Below are 19,044 nucleotides of genomic sequence, written 5' to 3' on the forward strand. Positions count from 1 at the left end.
GAAGCATTCAGCCATAACTGACCCCTCATCACACAAAGACAGATGCTGCATTCAGAGCTACAGGGAGAGCCAACTATTTTCATTAATTTGCACAGTTACATTCACCTAACAACCACTGAAAATCTCTTCAGGGTTTTTCTCCTTCCTGCCAGACACCTCCTTCAATCAGAAGAACCAATATTAATAACTTGTCTCTCACATTTTATATCTTTGTAATAAATAAAAATATCCTTGACTGCAGTACACCTCACAATACAACTGTGTTTAAGCATTTCTAACAGGCTGAGGTGTCTATACAGCCATACTAAACAGATACTGACAGCAAGGAAACAGAAGTGTTCTTGACAGAAGCAGATCGGTCCTTTAAAAACAAGCCTAGAGGTCCGTTCTTAGATTATCTGCAGTAGGATCTAAAATTAATTCTAGGAATACATGCCCCTGATTTGGTAACACAGGATCCCTGACATGACAAGTATGGCTATGTGTTAAGTCAACTTTCCTAGATTACAGCCTTGCAAATGATGTCAGCTGGGGATTTTAGCTGGGTCACTTGGCTGCTTGCTCTTTAAGGATTATCTTAAACTGCTAGCATGTGGGGCCCTTGTTTGAAAGTTGTTTTACTTTAAACTTTTTCTTAAGCCACTGTTTAATAATTTCAGATGTTTTATATATTAACATGCAGTGTTTTTATATATATTTTTGTACATGAAGAATTTGCCTTATGCTAAATATATTATTTATGATTTTTTTAAGCTTATCACTCTGTTTAGAGTGGTTTGCAGGAGGGGGTATCAGTTACAAATGAGTGAGTGACACTTCTAAGTCACTGATTATGATGTAATGAGCAGAAGATGATACAAGCGTGAATGGAATTGTTCTACCCCTCAGCAGCCTACAGTTCATCTAGGTAGAACCTGTGCTCACTCATATGTCTATGATGTAGCATAATGTATGGGACATATATGTGGGAAAGACAAAGGCTTTACCAAATACACCTAAGTACTACCAGGTTTTCCATACAAGGGGAAGCGAAAGGAAGTAATGTAGATAAAGGGAGAGAGAGAGGCTGGAGCCCTATCCAGGGCCCTTGAATGGATGCCTTTCTGAGCATTTGCACTTCAGTTTCCAGGTAATGGAGAACCTGAGGAGGCTTTGTACAATGTACTTCTCATACCATTTCGTTCAAAAAGCAATACTTGGTCGTTATATGTTATTTTAAATTTTAAAAGGACATAGAGGAGTTACTAAGTCACTTAGATGGACTCTGTCCTCTTCTCCCAGAGCTGTTTCCTGATCCCAAATAACACGATTGGAGAAACAGTACAGGAGTAGCAAAATTCAGTAAATTAAGTAACAATGTATCTTAATTTCTGAGGATCTGGACAGGCAAGAAATAGGAAATGAATAGAGCTAGGATCTACCAGAGAAGTAGATTAATTTTGTCTATGGGAGTGGGTGGTCAAAAAGAGGACTTGTCTGTTTTTAAGGCCCCATGGAGAGAAGGGTCCGGTTGTCCTCAACTGTGATGGACCTTGGGACCCTGGCATTTTCCTTGGGGGAATTTTGAGTTTTAAGTGTTTTATGAAGGCATCACGCTGGCATCCAAATGTGGGCTGACTCTCCGGAGTCAGGAGCCAGGGTAGCAGTGCCATCCCATCCCTTTCTCTTTAACGGGCATTGTCCCATTTTAACAAAGAAATTATTCGTGAGCTTTGTTGAGTTCTTTTGTGTGCACAGTTTCTCAGGTCATGTAGACAATTGATTTAAAAAACAGTGGTTCTTCCAGTATTTACAAACCCATCAGTTCTATTACAAGATATATGAGGTTGGAGTTAGTGTGATTCAAGGGTCAGCGAGTCCCAGATTTGCCCATTAATCCCATGATAATGGGTGTCTTGGCCGTTTTCTCTTTAAACACACCAAGAATAATGTGAAACATGGTCCTCCACATGTTTTGAAAAAGATCACTGATTGCCTTGTTTCCTGGAAAGCACCTCTGCCCATAAATAATGGAACCTTAAGACAGTTATAGATTTAACTATATATTGAGGTTTTCAGGGACACCTATAATCCATCAGTTACATTTGACTGAAGTTCTTAGATAAGTCAAAGTGGAAGGGTCAGTCTGTACAAAGGAAGCAGAGTTCTTCTGGCCTTGTGGGGCAACGTGCTGCACGTTTGCATCCACGCAGCTGTCCAGAGTGCAGTTAAAGTTCCTTTTCCATCTCTGCAGGCAGGCTCACCAACTCAGCATCAGTGTAAAGAGGTGTGTCTCACAACTGCTCCCCTGTGCTTCCACCGCGGTCTGTTCTGTCCACTCTACCATGTCTGACTTCAGTTTGCAGGGTGTGAAAACAAATCTTACTTTACCCATGACCTTTACTGACATTAAAATTTTAATTCTCCTCGTAGACATCTCTGCTGGTGGTAGAAATGTTTACAAGATTTCCTCTTACCTCTGTAGACATTCAGGCCTGATTGGCAACTTCATGGTCTTGGGCTTGAGTGGGTGCTAAACCTCCAAGTAGGATTCTTTTGTCTAAAGAGCAGCATATTGCCTGTGGACAAGGTTTTAGATAGCAGGTCTTCTGTGTAATCACACCTTAAAAATGGCACAGCATGTCCTGTAGAGATAGATCCTTTACTGCTGTTGTCACGGTGTGTCCCTCCAGTGCCTGCCTGACCTTAGAGACTGTAGTTGCCAGCACCTGACTTTGATTCTTCACTTCCTGAGGTTGATATCCCCTTGACCCTCTTGCTGCAGTACCTTTACAGGAGTTGTGGGCCCACATCCCTGCCTTCCCTTCACTGTTGGCAAATGGCTGACCACAGCATCAGGGGAATCATCATACTGAGAGTGGCCTAGCTTCCCACAGAGTCCCCCAAAGGACTATGAAGACGTGTACTCCAAAAGGACCCAGCTCACTCCTTTCCTTTGCACTGCTAGTCCTTCTCATAAATGCCTATTCTGAAAGAAGAATGCTTCTCAAGACTTACTTACTGTGTGCTTTTATTCGAGCCTACCATCTGCCCCCAAGGGCTCCTCCATGCCAAGCATCTCATGCTTTTTCTGATGTGCCACTTGAGCCACAGTCTGTTGGATTGCTGTACTTTAAACAAAAATTATTTATTTGCTTTATGTATGTGAGTATACTGTTGCTGTCTTCAGACACACCAGAAGAGGACATCAGATGCCATTATAGATGGTTGTGAGCCACCATGTGGTTGCTGGGAACTGAATTCAGAAACTCTGGAAAAGCAGTCAGTGCTCTTAACCACTGAGCCATCTCTCCAGCCCTGACTTGCTGTATTTTAATTCTTATTCTTCATTTGTACATTTCATATGCTTCTCCCTAAGACACCACCACTCCCTTGTTCTCTCCTAATTATAATTTGCTGACTGTAACTGGAGCTTGAAGTGTCTGGTGAAATATTCTCTTGCTCATCTCTCTTTCCCCTTTCCTGTAGGAGCTGAGTCACTGCCCTTTGTGGTCCTTTTCTCTAGGTAGGATGTGGGTTAAGGTCACAGGCCACTTGAATTCTTAGTGCTAAGCACCACATCAACTAGGGAGCTGGTAGTCACTAAAAACTTGACATGAATCAGAGTAGGGATAGGGAGAATGAGAGAGTGGAGGTTAAATATTTCTGTATTAGTAGTTAGCACTTACAATCTCAGTACTCTGAGATGATTATGCTTAATTTTTAAAGCCTTCAGTTTTCAAGTCATAAGTATTTTACATTGGAATTATATATATATTTATATATATATAATCAATTGAGACAAAAAATTGAAATTAATTTTTAAGCTACATGAGTATTTTCTTACATGAATAAATACTGATGTCTTGTACTTCACACTTTTCAACTTTTCTCGTGTCATTTATGACCCATTAGATTCATCACAAGTTGTAGGTCAGAGTTGTCACTTTGAAAGCTATTTCCATAAAAACTCTATCTACTTTGCTGCGGGATGAAGACTGGTTTCAAAGTTGAGTCAAGGGAGGAAAACCAGTAGTGGAACATACTAGAAGGTTTTTGCAAGTCATTGGCTCATACAAATGGAATGGGCTATGCAGGAACCACCATAAAACCAGGATGCTCGAAACCCAACGCATAGGTGTACTTCCTATCACAGACAGATTGTTGTCTCCAGGGAAACTTAGTTCTCTGTTCTTCAGACTTCTCAATGGATTGAATCAAGACCAATGATTACCTTTCTTTTCCCCTTAAAATCTACTAATTGTGGGCTTTAATCATGTCTACAAAGTACTTTCTTGATGACATCTGGCATAGTATTTAAATAAATGTTTGGGGGCAATAGCTGGACATATCACAAGACCATCACAGTGATGAAAGGGTCTGTCACTGTCTTCAGCTCTGTTTGTCTGAGGGTCAGAATCAATTTGAATTCACGTACCACTAGAATGTATCGAATGCTTTCCTCCTCTGCGTTGAAGTTAACCCATGATCCTCTCCTACTTGTTAGGTTCGTTCATCAGCCTATTTTTTTCTTTGTTATATTAAATACCTGGCACCAGGTGCTTTATAAGACATGTTTGTTAAGATCATAGTTCTGAAGGTTCATGGATATGGCACTATTCTTGCTTTGTCCTGGTGAAGGTCTAAGGCAGATGGCATCACAGGCAGAAGATGCAAGAAAGAAAGATCAGGTCACCAGACAGAATGCCACTGCCCTTTCCAAATGCAGCGTCCTCAGGTGACCTGAAACTCATTAGACTCTTATTCTTAAAGATTTTACTGCCTTTTTCAGCCTTCCACCCTGGGGATCAAGCATGTAACTACTTGGGATGAACCCAAGTCAGATCACAGATACAGTAGCTGGCATATCAGCCCTGTTCATGGTTCCGTATTCTTAACTGCTCTTGGCCAATGTATACATTCTAGCACTTGTATGTTTTCCTCACGTTAGATGTTCTTTTTACTTAATGCACATCTTTATTTCAGATGATCTCCTTGAATGGGACGTTTTAGTTGGTTTCCAGTTGAATCTTGGACCTGAGGTGCCATTCCCAAGGACCTTAGAGTTTGGGGTTCTTAGTTCTCCATAAAAGATGTGGATATCCTTGGAAGTTTTGTATGTCAAGTATGAACTTGTCGGCCATTTTCTGAGGCCCTCAGTGTGGCTGATACCCACTTTCCCTGTCTGACCTACACAAAGTATAGTACTTTCTTCCCTCTGCTCTCCAGTTCAAGATAGTGCAGAGCAGCCTTCCTCTGTTAGAACCATCTGTTGGTACTTATCCTGGAAGCAGTAGCCAGAGCCAACTGTTTTGACAAATGCTAGAGCAGAGGCTGCCTTACCAGCTCACCCTAACGCATTTGCTGAAAAGTACTCATTTCTGGGAGTTATTCTTCGTAGAAAATTGCCTCCCATCTCCATCCTCTGAGGAAGTATCATTTGGGATGATTAGTCTTTTTTGTTTTTTTTGGTAAGGTCACATGTCCATTGGGAACTGTACCAAGGCCACAAATTTACTCCACACTGGCTGCCAGTTGTCAGCTTGCAAGGCATATGTCTCTGATTTAAAATAAAAGATGAACTGAGCTGAAAGAGAAGATTATTAATTTCTTATGAAATGTTTAATTTTTTATAATAATTTGAAGAGCACTATGGAAAACATGACCACTATTAGATTGTCAGTTCTCTGTTAAAATGTCCATTTTGGGAGGGGAAAAAAACTCACTATTTTAAACTGATCCTAGAATTTTATAAATTTGTAATGATCCAAGTTTTTATTTGTAAACTACATTTATAAGAACTTGAAAAAATTTATTCTAGTACTTTCACAATACATATTTGTAGATAAACAATGAGTATACTGATTTTTGTATTGTTCCCAATAAGAGATGTGAGACATTCGGATTATTTTTGCCTTAATGAAAATTTCTGTGCCTGCAAGATGGCCCATAGCAACCAATAGTCCTTGCCACGGGAGCCTGGCAGCCTGGGCCCAATACACAGAGGCCACATAACGGGACAAAGGGAGAACTGACTCCACAGAGTCGTCCTCTGAGCTCCATATGCGTGACAGCTCACACACATCATCGGACACAAGTGTAACAACAGCAGATCTTAATTAATTAATAACTAATTTGTAAGATAGATTCGCATTATATCGCTCTATCTGGCCTAGAACTCGATATGCAACCCAGGCTGACCGGAAACTCACAGAGCTCCAGTGCCCATACCTCCCAAGTGCTGGGATCAGTGTGTGCCATCATGCCTGACAATAATAAGATTTTTAAAAGAAATTTTTATGTATGTGCTTCTTAAGAATACCATTTATTTAAAAATATGTATGTATGTGCATATATACATATATATTAAAGATTTAGCTTCATAGGTATATACTAGCTTTTTGCAGAATCACTAAAACTGTGTGGAATTTGAAGTCCTAATATCCTCTATATTTGATTTTTAGTTATCTCCGAGAATGAGATAGTTAGTGCCATCACTAAGTCAAAAATTTATGCTTGATTTTTATCAGTGAGTCTTTCTGTCGATGCATTTCTATGAATATATTGAGAGATATGACAACTCTCATCATTTCAAATCCTACAACAATAATAGCATCAAGGTGCATATTAAGACGACTCAGCGATATAAATTCTTTTATTCTTTTCAGTATCTCTACTAAATCTGAAGACCATTTGCTTATTCTTTCTGTAGCTTTTAGATAAGAACTGATTTTAGAAACTGTCCTCAGTATGTTATGAGAGGGAAGGGCTACATGGCAGGTGGGTGGTATAGCAGGTGCATTCAATGACACTATCTGTTGTCACCCCCGCTGTGGACATACTTAAGGAGGAGCTGGGGAGAAGGTCTGGGACTTCCCAGGCATGGGACCTGGTGTCTATCCTCTCTTGAGGCCGCTAGGCTTGTGAGTTGGCTGACTGCACAGAAGTTAGTAGGCAGGGCTTCTACTGATGGTTAGTACACTGGGGAGCTTTCTTCTGACTCCTCACTATTTGCCTTTAATGAGGTCAGTAATTTGGGTGGTGGCATCTATCTTTTGGCTCCAATTTCTGTCTTTAAACCAAGAACAGATATTTGTAATTACACTGCATGAACAGTTACTTCTTTTACATGTTCGACTTGCTACGACAGTCACATCTTCTATAAAATACTCCCAGTATGGACCAGATGTTTTGTCTCAGCCGTGCTACCTGCTTATTGTAAGTCAGAGGGAGGCTGTGTCATTGTGCTGCTCATGGACTTAACACTTTCAGAAGGCCTATTTCTGTTGTACTTAATTCCCAGACGGTAGCGACGTCAGAAGCCTTCTGGGAGGCCTTGTCTTTGTGATAAAATACCTTAGACAGGAAGTGACATACATTGTTTTTTTCCCCTCAGAACCTTGTGGCCAGTAGTGTTTACATAGCTATACCCCAATGTGAGAAAGATGGAACCATAGTACCCCAATGTGCCCATGAGGAAGACTAGAAATGTTACTTACTGTACTAATGTCTTCATAAACACACTGACGTACTGTTTATAGTAGTGCACGTGGGTTATAAAAGTGATCTTTGTGTGTATGTGAACAAACTTAAGTTGACTGCAAAGGCCAAGGGGCAGTGTTGAGCCTGGGGTAGCTCTGGCTAGCCTGATACTCTTCACTGAGTGCCCTATAGTGTGGTCTTAAACTCAGCAAATCTCCATTTGCCTGTGCAGTCCTGAGATTATAGATATGAGCCGCCATACTCCGCTTACAAACTGAGTTCTTACCTTCATTTTCAGGTAATGTGATCTGTTTTTGTTTTTTTTTTTACCATGTACTAATCTTTAGATTCCTCCCCCTTTCCACGGCATTGCTGAGTCCAGGGCTTGAGTCACTCTATGGATCTGTGTATGTAAAGGGAGGCGATCCTGCCCAATCAACATTGTCATATTGGGAATCTCTTCCAAATCTCCCTTTGCTAAAGTATACTGTGGTGATTACCTTTTATCCAAATAGAAAAATGTTCATGTTGCCCTTATGACCCTTATTTAACTGAACAGAGAAAGAAAATTTTGGCTTTGCATGTAAATATTTACTAAACCATGTAGGAATAGAGACTTGAAAAATTAGTAGGTAATGTTAATGGCTTGAGTCTCTCAAAAGGATAATGAATTCTACTAGATGGACGACTTGAACTGGTCCATGTGGCTCCTGGTGATCAGACACTCCACAGAGCTGCATATTTGAGGGAATGTTAAAAACCCCGAACAGAAGAAGCAAAATCTTATCAGCTGAAGCTACGAATGAAGCCTTGGCCTCAGAGTGGTATGCAGTGACTAGCTTTGAAAGAGTTGAGCGCGGTCTCAGACCCCAGCAACCTGGGCTCTAGTCAGACTGCTGGACCCAAGCCCCTCTATGCATAAAGTCTTGAGAACTGGTCACACTGCAAACTTGTGGTCCAGGTAAATGGCCTAGTATATTTCATATACCAGAAAAATGTAGCTCACCCCCAGCCCACAACACTTCGTCCAGTTGCAGTCCTGGCTCAGGACTAAACAAAGCTTTTCTAATTTAGTAGTTTATGTGTGGAAATGATCCTGATAACTATGTGAAAATGCTCCAATTGTCTGGAGAAGGTAAGCACACGACCGGCACAGACTTCAGCTATTTCTGGATGCTTTAAAGAAAAGTGCATTTCTCTGGCCCTTTGTAGCCCTTACATTTGAAGGGCTTTGGGGCAGATACTTTTAAGAGTCAGTGCAGTAGGCTAATGATTGCCAGTGTTGGGCAAATGTTATTCTATATGTTTCTAGGAAGGCATTTTTTTTTTCAGGTGATACTAACATTTCAATCAGTAGGTTAAAGTGGAGTATACTTCATAATGTGCCTGATCTTTGTGGATAAATTGATACGTTGTTAAAGCATTGAAGAGAATTTGTGTAGTTTTATAGTACCTGAGATTTTTTAATATACATATATTTAAATGTATATATGTATATATTCAATATATATGGATCTGGCTGGTGCTAGCACCATTAGCTTTCTAGGATCCCCATTCACAAAGCCATACATTAGGATTAGCCAGCATTCATTTGAAATAGCCTAATTAGAAGCCTGCACTGCAAAGATAAGTATTTTAAGTCCATTAAGGCAGTTTATTTAATGAGGCATATTACAGATGGAGAAATGAGTGATAGAGATGATGGGTAAATTGGCCTTAACACAGTTTAAGTAAAGGGATTTTGAGCAGGTGAGGCCAGTGTGTTTCCGGCTCTTGGCCTGATGCCTGATGCCTGATGATCTTTGGTCATGTGCTCTGGCATGGATGCAAATAAGGAGCTAGACCTCCTGCTGAAGAATAGTACAGCTGGTTTATGAAAACCTATTAAACAAAATGTTTTTCAGAATGACTTAAGCCCAGAAATTGGGCTTTGAGGAGATAGGCTTAGGAGTCTCTTTCTTGTACTTTCCTGGCTCATAATCTTTCTACATGTAGCATAAGTTAGTTGGGTTTTCCTTCATTGTAATCCGGTGCAAGCCTATATAGGAGGAAACTAAAGCCCTCAAGGGAAGAATCTGAATCTCTGTGGACTGTTAACGCAACCCTCATTTTAAAATTATTTATTTATTTTATGTATATGAATGCACTGTGGCTGTCTTCAGACACACCAGAAGAAGCATAGGATCCCATTACAGATGTTTGAGAGCCATTATGTGGTTGCTGGGAACTGAACTCTGGACCTCTGGAAGGGCAGTCAGTGTTCCTAACCACCGAGGCATTCCAGCCCCACAGTTTGCCTTCTTTTCAGCACATATCTTCTCACTCCCCTAGTCTGCTCACCATCCTCATCATAAAGCAGCAAGGTGGCCTCAGTTCTGGAGAAGAGAGAGGTTTGAGTTTAGACTTAGCTCTGCAACAACCACGATCCGCTTTCTGAGGGATTGCTAGCAAGCTTCTTTTTAAAATATAGAGACATAGACGGCCCCCTTTGGTTTGTTGTCTGTTGGCAATTAGAGTCTCTTTACGCAGTCACATGAGGGTGAGCTGTGGTCCTTCCGAGAGTGTGTGATGAGTGGAACCCGCTTGTTGCGAGTGTGAGTTTGTGGCTTATCCCAGCAGCAGTGTGGAGAACCATCCTCTGGAACTCAGCATGCTAGGACCTGGGACAGTTACCGTCTTTGATCCATCAGGAAGAATAAGCAGGACTCAGCCTGCAGCTGCAGATGTGACCTGTGGGAGATGTACTGTGGGAGATTCCTTCCAGTCAGTATTTACAGGGGAGATGGGATTGATTTAGATCTGAGTTGATTAAAATATATCACAAGGAAGTAAGAGAAATATATTACTTAACACTGATAAAAACATTGGTCTTTTGAAAAAAAGTGTTGTTCATAGTATTGACCCTGTAAATAAGATGTTTCAAGTTAGGATTTTATAATATGCTAATTTTGACTTCATTCATTTTTCACAGCCTGGGGATGCTGGTTCAGAAGCACCCTTGCTTAGCTTCACTGCAAGCTTGGTAGTCCTGTAGGGTTGGCTGCTGGGAAACAGAGATGAGGTCATGTTTTGTTTGCTTTGATCAAGGAACAGAATATTGCTTTTTGGTGCTGAATCAAGAAGCCTTAAATTTAAACATCCTTTTGTTTGCTTTTCTCAGTGAAATAACACAGGAACAATGAGAAGGTGACTGAACTAAATATATGTATCTCGATGCTGTTGACTCTGGGGAATCCCGGATACTGCTCACATTTTGAAAGGGAAAAGGCGGGCAGTACTGCCGTGAGAGAGCAAGAATTTCCCAAGATTTGATTGTTCTCCATGTTTTTTCAGAGTCAGATGAGCATAAATAGTACAACTATAACAAGAAAATTGAAAGAACCAGGACAATGTGGATGGGAAGTGGGTATTTTTCTAACCCAGTCTTTCACCTCCCAGGGTCTTCCTGTCCCAGCAAAAAGAGGACTTGTGACAAGCAGTGACCCAAACTGGGTAATGAATTTGTTGCTCTGCACACAAGCAGGAATATTCACGGGCCAGTCTACATTCTAATATTAAAATGCCTATGCAGAGTTTTATTTAAAGGGAATCCAGGACAATAGTAGATGAAATATTAAAAATTCCTTTTAAAGAAGATGGTGAATGGTATGTGGGAAATACTATCTTTGGTGTTGCCTTGGAAGAGCTTCTCCTATGTCCATGTTGAATGAACTACAACTCTGGATGATGATGATGATGATGATATGATTTCGATGATTTCATAAATAAGGAAACCTAGCCTTAGCTCCCCCTGTGGATGGCAAAAGCAACATAGTTACAGAGTTTACTACTGGTATCTGCAGTGATTTTTCTGCCTTAATAATACCTATATGGTTAGAGTCTTCGACACCCTTAGAGATCCAGATTTTTTTTTTCCAGTCACTTACCTATCTTGATATGTCACTGTTTGCTAAGCAATTTTCTCTGTTGGAGAATATTCAGGTAGTTGATCACTTTAAGCTGTTATGAGTAGTGACTTAATGAATGAACTTCCTTCTACCGTTTTCCTACACAGTTGTAGGTCTTTCTATGAATCTTTTTTTATACTATTAGCTCAGAGGCATTTCCATTTATGTTTTCAGATTGTTAGTGTTTGTGTGTGTGTGCATGTGTGTGTGTATGTGTGAGAGAGAGAGAGACAGAGAGAGAGAGAGAGAGAGACAGAGAGACAGAGAATATGTTGAGGATAAGACTAAGGCCCTTATATATTTAGGTGAATATTCTATCATTGTGTTTGTTGTATCATTGTGTTGTTTTTGTTATTTGTATTTTAAATAGTAGCTGTAATTTTAATCTGTAGCATAATCTTAAATGTGATTCTCTGTGTAGTCCAAGTTGACCTTAAAACCCTGGGACAGTCCCTCCCGCCTCAGCTGCCCAAGTGCTGGGTTGTAGGAGTGAGCTCTCATGACCAAGTTGATGTATTTTTCCTCCTTTCTTATAGTTACCAAACAGATATTGCTGTAGAAGGAGACACGATTCCTCCTGGCTGTAACTTGCATTGTCTAATTTTTAACGAAAGTTGTCTTCATTAAATTTTCAATTAGTTTCCAATTCTTTGAGTTTGAAAGTTCATTATAGATTTTACCATAATATTTTAGTTTAATCCCTAATTTTTCTTGGACCTTCATTATGTGATAATAGCATTTCATTGTCAGGGAGGGATTCTTTCCTTTTTGGGGGACAGTTTCACTAAGTAACCCTAATAAGGTCTTTTACAGGGATTCTTTGGCTCAGCCTCAAGTGTTGCAATTACAGACAGGTCTCACCATGCTAGGCTCAGTAGCTTTTCTTGTTTATTTCTGTGCAGTGTTGAGATTGATCCAAGGGTCTCATAGTTGCTAGTCAAGGCTTCTGCCACTATCCCCAGCCTCTTGACATTGATTCTTAATCAACCAATTTATACGTCTTCAATACTACTTGCAGCATTTGTAAACTTCTCTGGACCAATAGTTAAACATCATGCGATCTTGCATTCAGCATTATTACAGTATATATTAGTCAGTCTTCTTTATCTGCATGGTTGATACCAGTTCAGATACTGCACACTGAGAAGATTCAGAAAAATGTGTCTGCACTGTGGCCTTTCCCTCTTCACTAAGTACCAGCTATCTATATAGCTTTTGTGTTCTTTTGGATTATAACTAATATAGAGATGCGTGAAGGTATGTGTAGACTATATACAATTACTAAGAAGTTTTATATGATGACATTGTACATCTACAGATTTCATATGCATTGATATGGGAGGTGCTTGAACCAAACTCCTTCTAGGGATTAGATGAATATTTACCTTTTCTTAGTCAAAATTCTATTTTTGTTAATGATGTAAGCTAGTTATATTTAGATGGACATCCAATTCCTTCCATACTATTTATTAAATGCTCCACTGTGACTCATTTGAATAGAAAAGGAATGAATCTGAATGGAAAATTGTCGATATATCAAGGACCAAACTACATTGCTTTAATTAGTGACATTTCGATGTAAGTTATTGTTTTATCATGGTTGTGCTTTTTCAGCCTCTTAATTTTCATGAGAATGATAGGAATTTGACATTAATTGCTCTGAATTTACAAATGACTGGAAACTGACATTTACAGCAGTTTTGGAGCAATGGTAGTCTTTACAGTATTAAGGATTTTCATTCAGGAAAGTAGAATGGCGTTATACGTAGGGCTTTCTGTATTTTACAGAAAGGCAATGCATCAGTATTGTAAGCAGTGATCATGGGGCGTTTTACAGGTTCTCACTTTTGTTCTCTTTTTTGAGAGCTATTGATGCTTTGTATTATGCACTAGTTTAAATATTGATATTGCATTACTGAATTCCTGTTAGTGTTCGTATTATTGGTTGATTTCCATGCTTTTTCTTAGTCAACAATAGTTAATATGTAATAAGAAAATCTGACATTTTTTTCAATTATTTATAGCTTTTGTTTTGTCTCTATGCCCATGTAGTTTCTCAGACCATGCGTGAGCTAAAAATGAAAAGTAGCTTACTTTTCTCTGTGTAGAATGGACTGTTGGTAGTCATCTCATGGCTAGATGCATCAGGCTTATCATTTTCTGATATGTAAGCTTTATTCATTCTACATAGTCTCTGAATGTCTGCAGGTAAACTTAATAAGCAGGGTAACTGGAGGAGAATATTGTAATGGTGTCTTGGATTCTGCAAAAATCCAAGAAGTTGTTAACTTGTTTAAAGCTATTTTCCCATATTTATTTTACAGACACATGGGTTTGCACTGGAATATACATCTGCATACTCACTCACTCACTCACTCACTCCCTCCCTCCCTCCATTCTAGTGAAATTGTGCTGTGCTCTAGAATTACTCCCAGCTAAACTGGAGCAATGGTGATAGTTGGGGCTCTTGGTACAATTAGATGAGCAGCAAATATTAATGGAGTAATTTCCAGAACAAAGTACTTTAATATATTGTTAAAGTTGACTTTCTTAGGCAAGGTGCTGTGGTTGACCTGATCTTTAGTGTCATCCTTTAATGCTGTCTGTCTGTGCATGTCCTGCCCCCAGTCTCTGTCTTTCTCTCTGTCTCATGCCTCTGCCTCTCCTCTCCCACCTCTGTGTCTTGAAATACGTGTCTATTCTATACTTGAATGTGTGAATCCTTGTTTATTAAAATATCTTCCCTTCCACAAAATTTTTACTTTTGACAGAGAAATTTAAAAATTGTTCTGTAGAGGCATTGGCTGGAGAGGTGGCTCAGCAGTTGAGAGCATGGTTGTTCTTCTAGATTCCTTGAATTTGCTTCCCTGAATCCATATCAGGCAACTAATAACTGCCTGTGACTCTGGTTTCAGAGGATCTGATTCCTCTGGCTTCTGTGGGCAAGTGCACATAGACACATGTTCAAATAATCTTTAAAAATAAACATTAATTTTTAAAAACTTACTTTGTATATCCCTCTGTCACTTCAGGCATCATATTCTACTCTGGTTTATTATTCTATCATCTGTGATGCTCATGGGCCTGAGTCCCTTTCCAGGGTCTAGCGTTGAGTTGGTGTGCTAAAATTTGGTTGAATAAATAAATTTTAATACATGAATACCAAAAGCTGGAAGTGAAAGATCAAATGGGCTGAGAGAAAGTTATGAGTTCTATAATTTGTTAGGTGCAAGAAAGCCTCTTTTCTATAAAGATAAGTTAAATCCAAACCCCATTGTATAGAGACACGCATTTTCACATAGTAATGTTGCTGTGAACCTAGTAGAGAGGAAGTGAACCTCCAGGAACCATGAGCTCCAAGCATAGCGTACAAGGGGAGAGCAGGTCAAAACAAGTTCACTCAGGTCCAGAGCTGCCAAGGGCAGAGGTGTGAGGAGTGAAGCCCATGACTAGCTTTAGCTTAATAAATTTTGACTTGAATTCATAATAACAGCTTTTACTCTATGTATTGATTGCACTTAGTGATAGATAAATTCCATTCCCTCAAATACTCTTTAGTGTCCTGCGTGATTTGGTAGCTACTTTAGTTCCTTTGCAAATATGCACATTTATTACGGCTCTGTCTGAGGGCTACACATAGTCTTCTGAATGACTTAAGTTAGAAATAAGTCAATATCTTGTATGTTTTACAGCCTTTGAGCAATATGTTGATAGCTACTTTCTAGAAAGAGCCAATGAAAATTTAATTTACATCTATGTACAAGTAAAATGGCATATGACAGATGAAAACAGCAGTTTAGCATAGTCCAGGACAGTGGAGAATGGAAATCGATTTTGGTAATTCTGTGATTAAGATGTAATTATAGCATCAATATACAACACCCTTGGGGCTAGTATAATCCATACCATGGGGCAGGTTCAGTTTTGGGCTTTGGTAAGACAGCTTTGAAATGCTTTACTATGGTTTGATGAGGAATAGCAAACCGTTGCTCTTGTTAGTGTATTCTGAATAAATAAAGGTTGACGGATGTTACTATTCACACAAAGCACTCCGTGGCTACTGTTGTTTCTCCAGTTATTGCAAGTGATAAAGGGTCTCGTACAGTATGAGTTTAGTAAGTTACTTTTATTTGCATTCAATTTTCCTTTTCCTAACATCTTGATTAATTTTAAATATCAAATGATTGTTAGGAGAAAAATATTAGGGACTGGCTAGGTAAGAGAGCAAGTATAAGGACCTGAGTTCAGATCCCCAGAAATCATATAAAAAGCCAGACACGGTCCACCAGGAATTCCAGAAATGTAGGTAAGCAGTAACAGGGGACTTTGGGGACTTGCAGGCTGGCAACCCAGCTCCTGTTTGAGTGAGAGACCCTGTCATAAGGGAGTAAAGAGAGTGACGTCCTTGTCTGCACTCTCTGTGAGCATCTCACATGCCGCACGCACGCACGCACGCACGCACGCACGCACGCACGCACGCACGCACGCAAGGGAGTAAAGAGAGTGATGTCCTCTGCACTCTCTGTGAGCATCTCACATGCCGCACGCACGCACGCACGCACGCACGCACGCACGCACGCACGCAAGGGAGTAAAGAGTGATGTCCTTCTTGGCAGTCTCTGTGAGCATCTCACATGCACGCACACACGCACGCACGCACGCACACATGCACACACATGCACACACACGCACGCACACACACACGCACGCACACACGCACACATGCATACACAGGCACACACATGGGCACGCGCATGCATGCACACATATAAGAGACACACAGACTCACTCAACGTATATGTTACACTTATCTTCAGACACACACACATACTTATGTGAACATACTCATAAAATTTTTTTAAAAAAGAAAAATATCAAGAATTTTATTACTGTTTGTTTTTTCGTTAAATTATGTAGTTTGAAATACGGAATGGCATCTTTTCTGTATGACCGTTTGTTCTTGGCCTTTCCTGTAGGTTTTCAACACATACTCCAATGAAGACTATGACAGGAGGAACGATGACGTTGACCCTGTGGCTGCATCCGCTGAGTATGAGCTTGAAAAGCGAGTAGAAAAGCTGGAACTTTTCCCCGTGGAGCTGGAGAAAGGTACACAGGACTCCAGTGTGTGCTAGTAGCATGCGGTGACTTTTCCAGAGGGTAGCTTGCTTCTAAGAATGGAGTAAGGTTGTAACTGCCTCCGAAGTTTACCAGGTTTCAGAATGAGTTGATGATGATTTCGAGTCGATAGTTTACTAAATGACACCGTCATCTTTCCAGCAACAAACAACCCAGTTCCTCTGTCTGGCTGGGATGCAGGTTCATATGGGGATGTGCTGGCTAGTTTTATGTCAACTTGACACAATGTAGAGTCACTGGAGAGGGAGACGTCTCAATTGAGACAGGAACTCAAGCATGGCAGGAGCTAATGCAGAGGCCATGAAGGGGTCCTGCTTACTGGCTTGTCCCTCACTTCTTGCCCAGCAACAAGTTCTTATGGAACCCAGGACCACTCATAATGGTCTGGACCCTTCCACAGCAATTATTAACTAAGAAACTCAGGAGTTCCTATCTGGTTTTTGATAATGAGCTGTGATAGGGAAGTGTAAGCCAAATAAACCGTTCCCTTTGAAAACTGCTTTTGTCATAGTAATCGTAACCCAAACTAAGACAAATGGGTACCAGTGTTATGCTGTGATAGACCTGCCCAATTATTTTTGGGAGGATTGTGGAAGGACTTTGGAACTTTGGGCTAGAATAGAACTAGAAAGCAATAGTAACCCAAACTAAGATGGTGTGTGTGTGTGTGTGTGTGTGTCCCATTGCTTTGTTGGTGTTACTGGAAGTGCTGGTGAAGGTGAAGGTAAAAGCCCACGGGAGGCTGATCTTGAGGAAAAGTTTTGGAGTTTTCTGGTTTGGGGTGGAAGGGTAGTCACAGTAGTTCAGAATGTGGTGATGATGATAAGTCTCTCTGGAAACTTAAGATTTGGAGAGAAGACAGTGAGATGCAAAAAGCTTCAATCAGAAATGTGCCGTTCTCTGTTTGTGAGAAGACTGAAAGAGAAAAGGGGGAAGAGGAAGCAGATGCTTTTGTCCTGAGTTTTCCTCTTGGAAGGATGACCTGCCTGCAAGCCTTTGGTGCCTGGAGCAGAGATGGCTGTGCTTGTCTTCAAGTGAGCTAGGCAACCAGGAACTGGATTGTGCCCCTGCGAGTAGAACACTAACAAATTTGAGAAGCCTTTAGAATGGGGGCAGATAGTCAGATCTTGAAAAGCCAAAAAGAAAAGAAAGTCACTACAGACAGTAAATGGTGGCTTTAAAAAGACATTCTTAAGCACATTACCAACAACAAATTCATTGATTTTCAAATGGAAAATTTGGCTGCAGACGTTGAGGCGACAAGCATGGCTATTGTTGAGACTCACACAGGTGACCTAAGAGGTCCAAAGGAATAAATGTCCCCAAACCCATTTCAAATGACTGCAAACACCCAAGAAAACCAGGAATAGCACTGACACCTAAAGTGTAAACAATGGAAGCGAAACATAGAGCAGTGAAGGAGATACACCGTTACTAATAGTCGGAGGAGAAAATGCCAAATAGATCCCCAGCAAAGTGGGGAGTCCTGATGGATAGAGGTAAAATAAGAGTCTTACAGAATACCAGGTTAAAAAAAAGAACAAAGTAAAAGAACAAGTACAAGTATTTGAAATGGCTGGAATAGTATCAGTTGTTTTCCAGCCCTGGGAACTGTACTGAAGTGTGCGTTCATGGTCCACAGAGTGAAAGGGGGTTGTCCCCAGAATTCCATGTGCACCCAGGGAGCATTTGCTTCTCCTGAGAAAAGAAGCGATGTTGCTGATGTATAAAGTTTTCATGAACACAAGTTATCCGAGAAATTCGCTTCTGGCTGGCAAAGAGGAAAAGACACAATCAACTTGTTCAAACAGTAAAGATGAATCAAACAGGGGAATTCTGTATAATTGTGCAACAGAAAACTGCATGGATAATGTAATAATTAGATAATACGATGATTGCCCAGTATTCCACTGAGTGTTAAAGGACACGTTCATCTGGAGTTAAGCTGAAACAGAGCGATGCTCTCATTTTTGTGTATTTAAAAATATAGATGAAGGGTCTTCCGAAATGCTAGTGTGTCTCACATGGCTGATAAGAGCCAAACTCGAGAAAAGCCCACGTATTTATGCGAGGCATGACAGCATACCTAGTCAGTGATGGACTGTGAGTGCAGTTCACACAGCAGTGTGTGTGACCTCCCCAAACATAAGGTCGAGGGTGCATAAAGAGGAAGTCACAGAGGTCACTCTCCCAACTGGTTTGAATTTCAAACCCAGGGAAAACTGTGCAGCATATAACTGAAGGCTATGAGATACACAGGTGAGTAGTTGTGATTTTTTTATTAAGTTAGTGTTTTCAGAGGAAGGATAGGTAAAATAGATGGATTGTCACCAAGGGTTAAGGGAATCTGGGCAGGTGTGTACAAACCTTTCTGCAGTGCCTGTGGTTTCTGTATTGATGGGACAAGGACTTTTGTATACCTTTGCTCTTGTAGCCCAGAAAGCCCTTGAATTCTATAGTAGCTCTGGCTTGTCTCCAGCTTGGGATCCTCCTGCCT

General features: G+C 40.4%; 1 protein-coding gene across 1 annotated transcript in view; it reads left to right on the plus strand.

The window, feature by feature from the left end:
* Window positions 1-19,044, plus strand: part of Ppp1r9a (protein phosphatase 1 regulatory subunit 9A) — a 257,278-nt gene that overhangs the window by 129,726 nt on the left and 108,508 nt on the right. Inside the window, exon 3 of the mRNA XM_028779161.1 lies at window positions 16,385-16,517. Coding sequence (XP_028634994.1) covers window positions 16,385-16,517 — 133 coding nt within the window. The remainder of the gene's footprint in view (window positions 1-16,384; window positions 16,518-19,044) is intronic.

This window comes from Grammomys surdaster, unplaced genomic scaffold (genome assembly GCF_004785775.1).
Source record: "Grammomys surdaster isolate TR1022 unplaced genomic scaffold, NIH_TR_1.0 345, whole genome shotgun sequence".
Classification (NCBI taxonomy): domain Eukaryota; kingdom Metazoa; phylum Chordata; class Mammalia; order Rodentia; family Muridae; genus Grammomys; species Grammomys surdaster.